General features: G+C 48.3%; 1 protein-coding gene across 2 annotated transcripts in view; it reads left to right on the top strand.

Annotated features, from left to right (window-relative positions):
• LOC135555478 (mucin-5AC-like) overlaps window positions 1-7466 on the top strand; it is a 35064-nt gene extending 27598 nt beyond the window's left edge. For both annotated transcript variants that reach the window (XM_064987944.1, XM_064987943.1), the window contains exons 4-5: window positions 2134-2354; window positions 2562-7466. In XM_064987944.1, coding sequence (XP_064844016.1) covers window positions 2134-2354; window positions 2562-6469 — 4129 coding nt within the window. In that variant the 3' untranslated portion in view covers window positions 6470-7466. The remainder of the gene's footprint in view (window positions 1-2133; window positions 2355-2561) is intronic.
• The last annotated feature ends 6771 nt before the right edge of the window (window positions 7467-14237 follow it).

Below are 14237 nucleotides of genomic sequence, written 5' to 3'. Positions count from 1 at the left end.
CAGTGAATGTCACGTTCTGCTCACTCGTAGTTAATCAGTTGAATGATCAGCCAATTAAAAAGCTCTTCTCCTGGACTAGGTTATATCACGCATACTAATAGAGAAAAGGGCCAGTTTTTGTGATGCAACTCTGGATAGAAACAATGGCCTTTTTGTACCATGACCTAGGCTGTTAATGCTTCATAAAAAGCCTTAGTCTAGACGTCACCACACCAAACAATATCATTAACTTGAGCTTGTAATCCCTCTCATCGTTAGAGTAATAACAGGCAGTCTCTTGTTTTGGTACAACAGGATCATCAGCTGCTTCCCTCCCTCTTCACCGCTCTTCATTCTCTACCTATGACAACTCATACTGTACAGGATCATCAGCTGCTTCCCTCCCTCTTCACCGCTCTTCATTCTCTACCTATGACAACTCATACTGTACAGGGGCATCAGCTGCTTCCCTCCCTCTTCACCGCTCTTCATTCTCTACCTATAACAACTCATACTGTACAGGGTCATCAGCTGCTTCCCTCCCTCTTCACCGCTCTTCATTCTCTACCTATGACAACTCATACTGTACAGGGTCATCAGCTGCTTCCCTCCCTCTTCACCGCTCTTCATTCTCTACCTATGACAACTCATACTGTACAGGGTCATCAGCTGCTTCCCTCCCTCTTCACCGCTCTTCATTCTCTACCTATGTATGACAACTCATACTGTACAGGGTCATCAGCTGCTTCCCTCCCTCTTCACCGCTCTTCATTCTCTACCTATGTATGACAACTCATACTGTACAGGATCATCAGCTGCTTCCCTCCCTCTTCACCGCTCTTCATTCTCTACCTATGACAACTCATACTGTACAGGGTCATCAGCTGCTTCCCTCCCTCTTCACCGCTCTTCATTCTCTACCTATGACAACTCATACTGTACAGGGTCATCAGCTGCTTCCCTCCCTCTTCACCGCTCTTCATTCTCTACCTATGACAACTCATACTGTACAGGGTCATCAGCTGCTTCCCTCCCTCTTCACCGCTCTTCATTCTCTACCTATGACAACTCATACTGTACAGGGAAGGAAGCTGTGCATGGCTGTAATCCATTGCTAGTGTCCAGTGGACATCATGTCGAGGCTAGATGTTACCAGACAGGCAGTGTGTTCCATCAGGCCTACACTTGACAGGGTGTGCGTGGCACTCTGGGTTTCCTTGCCATGTAAAAACTGGCAGCGTTTGCTCTTGTACAACAAAATATGCTTTTAACTCCATCCATAGTTCCAACAGAGATTTGAACAAGTTATTTCTGTGCTCCGTCTGAATTAAAGATGAACAAGACCCCAGCGATCTTCCCTTTCCCCGCCGCCGATGTTAACTCTGTTCTTTATTTAGAGGCGGTGGTGCAGTGCAGCGTAGGCTAACGAGATCTCACGACTGTGTCACTGCATGTCGGCTACTTTGCACTGGCCTGATGTGGAACCTACTTGACCAGAGTGCACATTACCCTCATGTCAGGAGAGGTGGGCTGGATGTAGCAGGGAGGAGGATGGAGATGGGGGGGGGGCTCCACTCTGTATGCGTGGTGTGACTTATCTCCCAGGCTGCACTGCTTCAGATGCCTCAGGGTGTTGTGATGACTGGGTTGACTGGCTGAGTTACTGTATTAGTGCCCTGTCGGGGCCAGCCACTCCAGGCATTGAAGAGATGAGGAGTGAATGGAAGTTGACTCCTCTTCGTCCTCTCGTGTTCTTGTTGTGTTTTCTCCGTCATCACTTGGTTTATGACCAATTTGTGCTGTATTCCTGAGGAAGTTTAGTGTCTGGCAGGGCTGTAGAAGTGACTAACAGAATGACTTGTGAATACAGTCGACAGGGCCTCTTGCTCTGTGATTTATGGCCCAGGGGTTACCAGCATGCGGAACAAGGGACCTAATGTTCGCTTGACGATGCAAATGAGTCTGTTTAAACATTGGTGTTAATTTAGTGTTACTTTATTTGTATTTATATAAATAGCACTAGCAATCACGTCTCCATTTCGATATTTTATCACCTCTACAGAAATACTGATTCTGGTGTCTGGTAGATGACCCCCCTGGTTTGAAAGCCGTGCTCAGTGATTCTGACCCCACCGCTCTCCTGTTCTCCCTCAGGCCTGCCACTGCTGCTCCAGGATCTCGCCCTGCCTCTGCTGCAACCAGGCCAGCCACAGCCAGCACAGCCAAGAGCTCCACATCCACAGCCAAGCCTGGCACCCCCACGGCTAAAACCACCTCCACCACTCCCAGACCAGCCTCTGCCAAAGCCGTCTCTACAACACCCTCAGCTGGACGGACCCCGACATCACAGGCCTCAAAAACTCCCATCAAGAAAGGTAAGAGGGGACATCAGTTTTGGTTCAATTTTTAAAAAATTACAAATTACAAAGGTTTTAGCTTTTTATTACTAGCATTACATGTTATTACATTTTTCAAAATATATCTTTATTAAATATTAGATCATTTGTTCATCATAATTAAGTTTCCAACCCTTGTCCTTTTCCTCTTCACAAATGTCTGCTTGTGTTATACATTTCCTCTAGATGTTACCAAATCAGCCACCAAGAAGCCTGCAGCGGCGGCTCCTCTCACTCGTACCTCACCAGCCAAGACCACCAAACCTGAGACTCCCAAATCAGCCTCCGCATCCAAGCCAGACTCCACCCCCAAGAAGCCGGCTGCCAGCAGCAAGGCCGCAGACACCAAGAAGACGCCAAGCAAGCCCACGCCTTCAAAGGATGTCAGTGCTGGCCCCAAGACCCCTAGTAGCAAGCCAGCAGGCAAGGCTTCCACCCCTAAGAAGACTGTGGGCAGCAACACCCCCATGGCAGTAAAGCGTGGTCCCAAACCCACAATGGCGGCAGAGCCCGCGACTGAAACTGGTGAGACCCAGGACGCCGCTGTTGCTGCTGCCATAGCTGCAGCTTCCTCGGCTGCTGTAGTCTCCATGGCAACCTCAGAAGAAGCAGTGGTGGCTGCAGTCCCAGAGGAGAAGGAGACTGTGCCCCCTCAGGCCAGCCAGCCAAAGGAGGCCCCAGAGGCCTTTATCTCTCAGCTGTCAGCTCAGCTGGACCTGGTCCACCTGGAAGAGCCAGCAGACACAGTGTCTCCCCTGGGCACCACGGTCATGTCTCCTCCATGCTCCCCCACCGGGCCCATGTCCCCGGTCAGGGAGCCCCAGAATGCCTCTGCTCTGCTAGACATGCATGTCCAGCCAGAACCCAGGTCCCAGAGCCAGTCTGCATTGGCTCCACAGAGTCCAGTCCAGGAGGAGGTGATTTTCCAGCCAGACTCCTGGGCCCAGAACCAGTCTGCCATGTCTCCACAGAGCCCGGTCCAGGAGGAGGTGAAGATCCAGCCAGACTCCTGGGCCCAGAACCAGTCTGCCATGTCTCCACAGAGCCCGGTCCAGGGGGAGGTGAAGGTCCAGCCAGACACCTGGGCCCAGAACCAGTCTGCCATGTCTCCACAGAGCCCGGTCCAGGAGGAGGTGAAGGTCCAGCCAGACTCCTGGGCCCAGAACCAGTCTGCCATGTCTCCACAGAGCCCGGTCCAGGAGGAGGTGAAGGTCCAGCCAGACACCTGGGCCCAGAACCAGTCTGCCATGTCTCCACAGAGCCCTGTCCAGGAGGAGGTGAAGGTCCAGCCAGACTCCTGGGCCCAGAACCAGTCTGCCATGTCTCCACAGCCATGCCCGGTCCAGGAGGAGGTGAAGGTCCAGCCAGACTCCTGGGCCCAGAACCAGTCTGCCATGTCTCCACAGAGCCCGGTCCAGGAGGAGGTGAAGGTCCAGCCAGACTCCTGGGCCCAGAACCAGTCTGCCATGTCTCCACAGAGCCCGGTCCAGGAGGAGGTGAAGGTCCAGCCAGATGAGCAGCAGGAGGACCTCCTCATGCCCTCCTCTTCAACCCCTTCTGCGTTCACCATGATGTCTCAGGCCATGGATGAGTTCACCTCAGGGGTCCTGGTCTCTCCCTCTCAGGACCAGGAAGAGGCAGTGGAGAAGGCAGATGAGGAGATCAACGAAGATGATGACAATGATGACAACGAGGAAGAGGAGAGGACGGTGGGCAAGCCGACATCACTGTTTGACATGAGTAGCTCTCAGCCCTCTGAGGAGGCCAAGCCTGCAGGCTTCGGTGGTGCCACCAGTTGGCATGGGGATGACCTCTTGTCAGGGATGGACTCTGAGGATGTGAGCAGTATGAGCAGCCGCCTGCAAGGGTCGTCAGAGATTAGCAGCACCCAGCACACGGGCCTGCTGCAGGGTACCCAGAGCTCCGACGCCCTGGTAGACTCCAGCCTCAAGGGCTCCAAGGGAGAAGGGACCTTCATGTGCTCCCTCGATGTGGAGACCCTGGCCATCGAGGAGGAGGAGGAAGATGAAGATGAGGAAGAGGATAGGAAAGTGTGCAAGCCGACATCACTGTTTGACATGAGTAGCTCTCAGCCCTCTGAGGAGGCCAAGCCTGCAGGCTTCGGTGGTGCCACCAGTTGGCATGGGGATGACCTCTTGTCAGGGATGGACTCTGAGGATGTGAGCAGTATGAGCAGCCGCCTGCAAGGGTCGTCAGAGATTAGCAGCACCCAGCACACGGGCCTGCTGCAGGGTACCCAGAGCTCCGACGCCCTGGTAGACTCCAGCCTCAAGGGCTCCGAGGGAGAAGGGACCTTCATGTGCTCCCTCGATGTGGAGACCCTGGCCATCGAGGAGGAGGAGGAAGATGAAGATGAGGAAGAGAATAGGAAAGTGTGCAAGCCGACATCACTGTTTGACATGAGTAGCTCTCAGCCCTCTGAGGAGGCCAAGCCTGCAGGCTTCGGTGGTGCCACCAGTTGGCATGGGGATGACCTCTTGTCAGGGATGGACTCTGAGGATGTGAGCAGTATGAGCAGCCGCCTGCAGGGGTCGTCAGAGATTAGCAGCACCCAGCACACGGGCCTGCTGCAGGGTACCCAGAGCTCCGACGCCCTGGTAGACTCCAGCCTCAAGGGCTCCGAGGGAGAAGGGACCTTCATGTGCTCCCCCGAGGTGGAGACCCTGGCCATCGAGGAGGAGCGAGTTGATGTTGATGATATGGACTTGAGCTCAGAGCGGGCAGTGGACCACCGGAAGGTGTGTCAGCAGGAGGATGAGGAGGAGGAGGAGGATGATGAAGATGTGGAGATGCCCAGCGAAGGGGTGACGGAGAGTGGACTGGAGAGCTGTGGGAACGCAGATGAGGACGACTACACAGAGGAGGACCGCTTGGATAACCTCAGCCGTTCGCCCATCCCACCTTCCTCAGCCTGGGGTCAGACAAACCCCTTCACTGACCCCTGGGCCCAGCCCCACCTCTCCTCCCCCCACACCGCCTCCAGCCCCCTGTCTGACCACGGGGCTGACGGCCCTGAGACGCCCACCCAGTCCTCTGCCCAGGCCTGGTTGGATCTCAGTGCCCCCTCTCTGATGCTCCAGTCAGAGCAGCCCTCAGAGCCCCAGTCTGCCCCTGAGGAGATGGAGAGCTCCGCCCCAGTGGAGGCCTCTGCTCCCCCAGGGCCCCCTGCTGTGGGCATGTCTCAGTCCAGCACCTTGAGTGGCACGGCCCTGGCCGTCCACAGCAGCAGTGAAACCAGCACTCCCGAGGAGCTCCGTGACTATGACAGCAGCTCCGGGGTGGAGTCACGCTCTGACAAGCAGCAGACTCCCGTGCCTTCCAATGTGCAGCCTGACCTGGAGCAGGACTTGGGCATCCATCTGGAGCGAGGTGACGAGGAGGAGGAGGCTGAGACGCTCCCTGCTGACGAGGTCCTGGGAGCAGGCCCTCCTACTGCACCCGCCTCTGCCCCCTCCTCCCCCTCCACCTCGGGAGACGAGGCCAGCGACACGGAGGGTGAGATGCAGATCAACGACCCAGATGTCCCCGTCACCATGGATGACAGTGCTGAGTTCGACAGCCCACCGTCCGCCTGTATCCTGCCTGCCCTGGAAGAGGAGGTGGTGGAGGTGCCGGCCGGAGAAGGAGAGGAGGACGGGGGTGGCGGCACGCCCCAGTCTGCCAACTCAGTGGCGTCTTATGGCTTTGACTGCACCATGTCCAACTCCAACGCCCACTCCACTGCCGAGAGCTGCGGTAAGAGTCCCGGCATCTTCTCCCTGGAGAACGAGGACCAGTTGCCCGAGGAGGCCAAGGACCCCTCCCTCATCAAGGAGCTGACCCTGCCAGCAGCGGCCGCCCAGTCAGAGGAGCTGCTGGGAGGCCCTGTAGACCTGCTGCCCCTGGGCCAGCCTGGGGACCAGCACCACTACATGCTGGGGGGGAAGATGGATGCTGACGACCTGGAGGCCAACACCCTGGAGGACACCCTCCGCCTGGGGCCCCAGCATGCCGGGGAGGCCAGCGAGGGCCAGCCACCCTACTACTCTGCTATATGCGATAAGACTGATAGCTTTCTGGCAGGTAACGTATAAGTCCCTACCCCTGGAATGCACCTTCTCCCTCGCACCCCTCCCCCCTTGTTGTTCTTAGTTTTTCTCTCGAGGTGGGTTAGATGGTTTAGAAAAACAAGCAAATGATGGTAGGAAACAAAAAGCTAGGGGAACGAAAAAGACTGTAGATCAGTGAAGCCTCCCTCTTTCATACTACTATTATGGTTATGAATGTATGGCACTACTTTATGTACAATAGCTACTAGCTACCATTTTCTATTAGAATGTTCTTTTTAAGTAACACTGCGTAACCCCTGAGGGGGTATTGACTGACTGGTCCGTTGGGACCTTAAGAGAAAAGGAGGAGTAAAAGGAGAATGGACTCTACCTACATGTGTATTTATCCTACTGTTTTTACCAAACAAATGTCAATTATGATTTTTTTGTACTTGTTTTGTTGGAACCCGGTCCTCCCTCCCCTATGTACTCGCTCCATTTGATCCTGCACCGTAGAGAGATCCTACTCTCTTTTTTTACAAGTTTGTCCTTTTGTTTTCAACACCATTTTAGTATTGAATAAAAGCTAGATATTTAACATGGCTTTCCTCCCCTTACAGTTTTCTTAAGGCCCGTATGAGAGTGTTCGATTTGAAGTTTGTCTAGTTTTAATTTGCGCTACAGGAAGTTTGCCTCTCCCTGCATAGATTATCGTGGCAAGTAACGTTGTCATGTACAGTGTGTTTTGAGGCATCTGTTTTAAGTGGTCATGCTTCATGCCTCTCTTAGTTGATCATTTGTGCTTCAGAACCAACTAACAACTATTTGTGGGAAAAAACCTGCATTCCTCTGCATTTAGAATGACGCTCACTGAAAACGCTTTTCTCACTGAAACGCTTTTAGTGATATTGGATATTTCGACTTGCATGTACTAACATTGAAATTGTATCTGATTAAACCATTATACACTAGGGATGTTCATAAATGAATGGTTCATGCTAAGTAGGTTTTTCAAAATTCCATTAAACATCATTGCAAGGCATGTTGTTCCTGTTTCTTGTTATTTCCCATTAGCGTAGCATGTCTCAATTGTTGCCTAGGTCAGTTTTATGTATTTAAATGACATCACTGTCCTCACCAAGTTTTATCTGTAGAATGGTGTTGATGCTCAATGGAATTTTGGTTAGGAGGCAATCCACCTGGTGTCCCATACCCTGTTTTCCAGCATGTATATGTTTCTCTCTGACCTCCATGGATTCAACGCAGACCAACAACACATTTGTAAATGTCCTTGGTAGGTGGTAGTCCCCAAACAGACACCAGGGAAGACTCCTGCTCCTGGGTCCCTTTACTGTATGTCCTGAAGGTTTCACATCCTCTTCCTCTGCGATGTGAAGCTCAAACCTGCCTGTATCCTCCCGAATGCTCCACCCAACACACACACACACACACACATAATGGCATTACCCCACACCCACCTGAATGTGTCTTAAGAAGAAGCTGAAGCGGATGAGAGATCCAACTCCATCCTGCCTGCTCCTGCTCAACCCAATGAAAGCCCTTGGATCCCTATGTTTGTCGGTACTGAAATCAGAGCATCCCTTGTTCCTTCTCTCCTACCTTCTGCACCATTATGGTCTTCCTAAACAAAACAAAAAAAGCCAGATTTGGCATTTTGCACAGTAGGCCTATCATGAACATACAGGCGTCTCATGATGTTGCTTTGGGAACGCTCTGTTGCATGTATAGTACTGTACGTGTCTGTTGGGACACCATGGCTGCCCTTGAGTAAGGCATGGTCAGTATTGAGGTACACGTTTTGGTAATTAGCCGAGCAGGTCCCAGGGGCATCCTTGTATTGGCTGAGTTGATTTTTGATGTGGGATAGAATGCGTTTCAAAGCAGTCAGGTGTATGAGGTGACTCCACACATATGAAGAAACCATATGTTTGGTCCAAAACTTTTTCATCAGAGTAGTTTATGATTTAGTTCTTAAGTAAAATGGTTAATCCCTTGTTCCCCATTTTCTTTGTCTAGTCCCTGGCTTGTCAGGTCTTGCATGTTAATTCTCATGTTATCAAAATCTAGCCTTTATGTGGGGATATATCCCTGGAACATTTTTAAATGTGTCAATTCACATTTGGATAAATGGTGGTTAAATGCCAGATCATAGAGGCAGGGGAGATGAATTGCTCTAGTCATGTGATCTTTATCCCTTATTATGGCTACATATAGTTCTGAGTTTCAGGCCAGCATCTTGAGGGCAAAGACAAGTCAAAATGATTACCAACAATGTTGCGCACCACTTTATTACATTGTATGAATGGGTTGCAAATTGATGTAAATTACCTAAACTCTGATGCAATTACGTGAGATTTTAGTTCTGGGTTTCCGGGGTTACAATTACCAGACACGTGGGAAAGCGATTACATTTAAGATGTGATTGGCCACTGCTGTTACATCTGTTTAGCTAATGTCCTGTCCCATGTCAGGAACTGTCTGAAATGTCGTATTATATTAAATGTATAGACATGTACTGTAGTTGTTGATAAATCCATGAAGTGTCTCCACAATTTAACAATTGTAGTTCAACCTCAACTCAATGTCATCTTCATAACCTTTTTCCCAAATGATTTGAGAGCAAACTCTAGACCTCATTTGACTCTAGTACTGATAGTCTATATAGTAGATGGGTTATGTAATATGTATTAGATTAGGTCCTAGATGTTGGCAAGTACTCCAATCAGACAGATGTCATGTTAATGAGTCATTGCATGTTCCGATAAGTTAAGGGATGATTTAGGATGTGTCTAGGATGCATGCCATCCTCTGTACTCGTTTTCCACTACTCAGTCGCTATTACCCTCGGGGACATTTGAAGCTAGACCACAAAGATTCGATGTGACGGTCTGATCAGTAAGAATTTGATGTGTCCTTCCACACCACAAATGTATACCCAAAAATAACAGAATACAACAACTGTTAGGTTTGTTATAACACTTAGATGAGCCAATGTATAACAGAATAGTAAACTGTGGTCAAACACTTTTTCAACTGATCGAGGCAGGTTTCTGTTTGTGTTTGCTTTATTCCTTTGTGTAAAGACGTCAATCCCTCAGCACATCCCTCGTTTTGCTTTACGTCTTCCCTCCACTCCTTTTGATTCTTCTCCTTGAATCCTCTGGCCCTGGATGCTGTCCTACCCCTCCTTTTTGGTGCATGCGTCTCTAACGCACATCCCAAGTTATCTTGACTGTCTAGCAGGAGGTCCCAAGAGTGACAAAGCGGAGACTGAAGAGTCCCACCAGTCACAACAGAAGCAGAGAGAGCCACCCGTGGGCCTACGGGAGGAGGACCACATCCAGCTTCCTCCTCATCTCGTAGTGAACGGCCACTACATCGCAGAGCAGCAGTGCAATAGGAGACCCACCGACACCACTTCCAGGTCCCTCCAGTCTGCAGCTGTAGCCAACGGTCAGCTGCGCAGGCTGGAGCAGCACCAGAAGCACTTGAGAGAGCGGCAGGAGCAGGAGAGGCAGAAGAGGCAGTGGCTGGAGGAGGAGTGTCTGAGGCAGGAGCAGCAGATGCAGCTGGAAAGGCAGCGTCGGGAGCTCCTCCAGCTCCAACTCCAGCAGCAGCAGCAGGAGCACAGACACCGCCGCCAGGTGCTGCAGTGGCAGCTGGAGCTGGAGCAACAGCTCAAACAACAGCTCAGACAGCAGCAGAAACAACAGCAGCAGCAGTTGAGGAGTCCATCTGCAGTCATGCTCTCCCCATCCTCTGGGCTATGCACCATCTATGAGGCCATGGAAACCAGCGAGGAGGAGGAGGACGAGGGTCAGAAAAGAAAGCAGAACAGAGAGAGGGAAACAAAGATGCAGCAGGAGAAGTGGACATCCAAGCAGACTTGGCCAGAGTCACGCCAGCAGGGGCCGCGTCCCATTCCTCCAACGGACCTGGACTGGAGCAAGAAGGTGGACATCGTCCAGCAGCTCATCAACCAAACCCTGCTGCTGTCCGGGGACAGGGGTTGCCCCCCTCTGCTCCTGCTGCCTGTGGGGAGCGGGGGCACCCTGAGTCCCCTGGAGAGCAGCATGTGGCCCAACCTGCTGCCCCCGCTCAGTCCCCCCTCTGCCACTGTCACCTCTGTCAGCAGCTACTCCCCAGACAGCCAGGGCAGCTCCCCCCAGGGAGACTGGACCGTGGTGGAGCTGGAGACACAGCACTGAAAGCCAGGGAGGGAGGAGGACACACCACTCATCACTGACATATCTATGCACTGCATGCTGTATTCACACGACACAAGTTGGCACTACATCTCCACACTATAAATTCATGACATGGGCCAACATAACAGTGAGGTACACTGATTAAACCACACCACGTCACAAAAAGAGCATGCTATACATTCTAACTTCATATCTACATAGAAATCCACATTCACTGTATTGTAAAAATAATCTTCAGAGAATGCTATATATTAACACTCTTCATCATTAGAGAATTAAGAATGGCACAGCTCCCATTGGTACTGCATCTAATATACTGTAATAATACACATAGGATTACTATATATATCTATATATATATTGTATTTTACCTCTGTATTGCTTTGAACCAAAACCCAAATTTGATTAACTGTATAGTATGAACCTTATTCTGGGCGATAGGTATGACAAAGTGCACTTGTTAATTATTTTAAATGTTACAAATGTTACAGGTAAGTGGGACTAGATTAGACTTGGTTGTGTTAAATTATCATCAGCTTAAAATCCTCAGAGAAGCTGTTTTGTATGTGGAGAAAATACTGCTGCTAGCTACGGTCTGGACCAAATGGACTGCTTTGAATTGACGCAATCCTTTGTAGGAGAACACCCTTTTAAGGAGAGAGCAATGTCTCAAAATAATTGGGCTGTCAATCACACAGGAAAAGAGGGAGGGTGAGAGTAGGATGTCCTTGTTCTGCTCTGCCTTTCACAGTGGTGGTGAGGGGATTGGTGGAAGCAGGGGGGGGGGGGGGTCTCACCCTGCATTCCAAAGCTATAACCTCATTTCTTGTGTTGGCCTTTATTCAATGGGTTTCCAAGGTTACAAATGATGTCATGATAGGGAAGTCTGAGACAGCGACAATACCACACAGTCAGAGCACAACACTCAGAGCACTGATAAAAATGTAACAAACTGTTCAGAGAATTACATCAACATACATTGCCCTTTATTAAATACGCCCCAGGAAAGGGAGTTATTTGCAGTAGTGATGAGGCAATGTTGTGAGATGGGAAACTGGATATGAAGTGTTGGAAGGACTTTAACATTGTACTAAAGAAGTGCTGTGTTTGACCAATGCCATAATGGCTTAACGGAGGGGGGAACTAGGTTCCTGAAACCTCATACTTACATACATGTTGGCTCCATTTGTCAAATGAATATCCTTCATCTATCTCCATCATGTCAACAGTTGATCTATCAACAAATTGATTTGATCTGTCAGCCACCTGTCTCTGTTTTGGAGTTCTGAATACTCATGCAGTTTTGATTTCTGCTTGTATTACTTTGGTGTCAGGTCTACTACAGTATGTCATGTATGTACATCCTACTTGGGAAGGCTACAAAATGTCTGGGTAGGGTTTCAGTCGGGATGTAAAATTTGATACACTTTTTGTTAATACATTTTATATAATTCTACTGTTATGTGCAATCAGAAATGTATGGTGAATTGTGCAATATGAGTAATATCAGTTGCACATAATTTAGTTTAGATTTCATGAGAATTTCTATTTAATTTGAGCATCTATACAGGTATATGTAGTATCTATAAATGTTTTGTTTGCATTCATTATTAAAGGCTTATACTGTATGTCCTCTTTTAGTTCCGTTTGTAAATGGAGGTGGATGAACACTGCCACCTAATGGTTGCGTTAGACTACTGTAAATAAATACTGTAACCCATGTAATCGGTCTTTATCCATTATCAGTACCGTAGGATATAAAATATTAGTATTGTGCAAGCACATCTATGAAACTATTTTGACAGGTAGGCTAATATTTTAAAAAGTATATCTGTATGTATCCACATGGTGATATTATAAATGTATGTGATGCTGTGTATGACAACTTATTTCAGTTTGAATGCAGCATTTGTGAGAAGGATATTTATGTAATACATTGTCCTTTAAACCGGTGGTGTCTAACTCATTTTGCCCTTGGGCCGCATTCGGTCTTCACTGAGGTCCGGAGGGACGCGTTAAAAATGTATTATTTGTTTGAAAAAAGTCCATAAATGCTTGAATTCTTCGCTGTCTAGCTTTCGTTTCAATTACTGTTATCAAACTGGACAGAGTGAAGAGCCTATACATGTACATCCATTTTCATTTCTACAGTTTTGATTTGGTTTTAGACCTTTCAAAAAACTATTCCCCCCCACCAAAAACAAACTCGTAGTGTATTTGAGGTTTTATAAAGACTTCTGAAGTTTGTAATTTCCACTCTGAAATGTCGGATTAGATTTTCCCTTATGTGAAATATCAATTTGAATTATAATCCACATAATTCACATTTCCTGTTGCCGAAGGATTATTTTCTTGCTGTAGCAAACAGTCTCAAATGAAGATCCTACATCTGTATAGACATGACTGGCCATCATCAAACATTATAGTTCAGATAATCACCAGAGCTATACTATTAAGTGCATTATAGGTTTATCAGAGTTTGGAAAACCTAATATTATTTTCAAGCTCCTTCATTGACTCTTGATCAATTTTGCTACAAGGATTTGATTATTAAACTGTTGCTATTAAATTGTGTTTGTAGATTGTGATAGGCCTAATGTATGGTAATTCACTATTTAAGATCATTTTTAGGCTTGTGTCTGATACATGTATCATTAAGTACGTTTAATATAACCATAATAAAGAAATACAATGACTTTCAACTAGCTCTTCCTATTTTTTTGTTATTTTGTAACCAGGTTGGCAATGGCAACAAACACATTGATATGCTGACAGCATAACCTACTGTGAAAGACTGATGCCATGTAGTCTCTCTTGTCTAGACAGAGGGGTTGCCTCCACTGAAGTAGGCTATATATGATTGGTTGCCTCCCACAATGTACCAATGTTCAGGTTTCCTAGGGTCTGGGTTTACAGGCTTTCCTCATACTGGAAGTAACATAGTAAAACGGAACACTTAAATTAGGGCAATACCTAGTCAATTGTACAACTGAATGCTTTCAACTGAAATGATCTTCTGTATTTAACCCAACCTTTCGAATCAGAGAGGTGCAGGAGGCTGCCTTAATCATCATCCACAGCACCCAGGGAACAGTGGGGTAACTGCCTTACTCAGGCAGAACAACAGATTTTTACCTTGTCAGCTTGGGGATTTGATCCAGCAACCTTTAGGTTACTGTCCCAACACTCTAACCACTAGGCTAATAGTATGATCTGTTACATTTGGTATGGTTACATAAGACCAAAGGTTACTGAAGGCAACAATAAAAGGAAGGTGGATCGGTGGGTGTATAATGTGAATGTCTAGCAATCCAAAGGTTGCGTATTCAAATCTCATCACAGACAACTGTAGCACTTTGCAACTACTTACTACTTTGTCCTTTAACCTAACTCCTAACCTTAGCTCCTAGTCTAGCTACTGTTAGCATTTTCGGGGTGCCAAGTGGTGAAGGAGGGCTCGCTTTATGAAATTACTAAAGAAAGGCGCGAAATTGTGATTTATCGTCAACAGGTTTATTGCGATTGTAGTGATCACATGACCAATAAGACGCGCGCCCCTCACTTGCGCTCAGCTACCCTCACTG

This window comes from Oncorhynchus masou, chromosome 15 (genome assembly GCF_036934945.1).
Source record: "Oncorhynchus masou masou isolate Uvic2021 chromosome 15, UVic_Omas_1.1, whole genome shotgun sequence".
Lineage (NCBI taxonomy): Eukaryota > Metazoa > Chordata > Actinopteri > Salmoniformes > Salmonidae > Oncorhynchus > Oncorhynchus masou.
The sequence above is the reverse complement of the archived record's forward strand: the minus strand, read 5'-3'. Positions and strand labels throughout refer to the sequence as shown.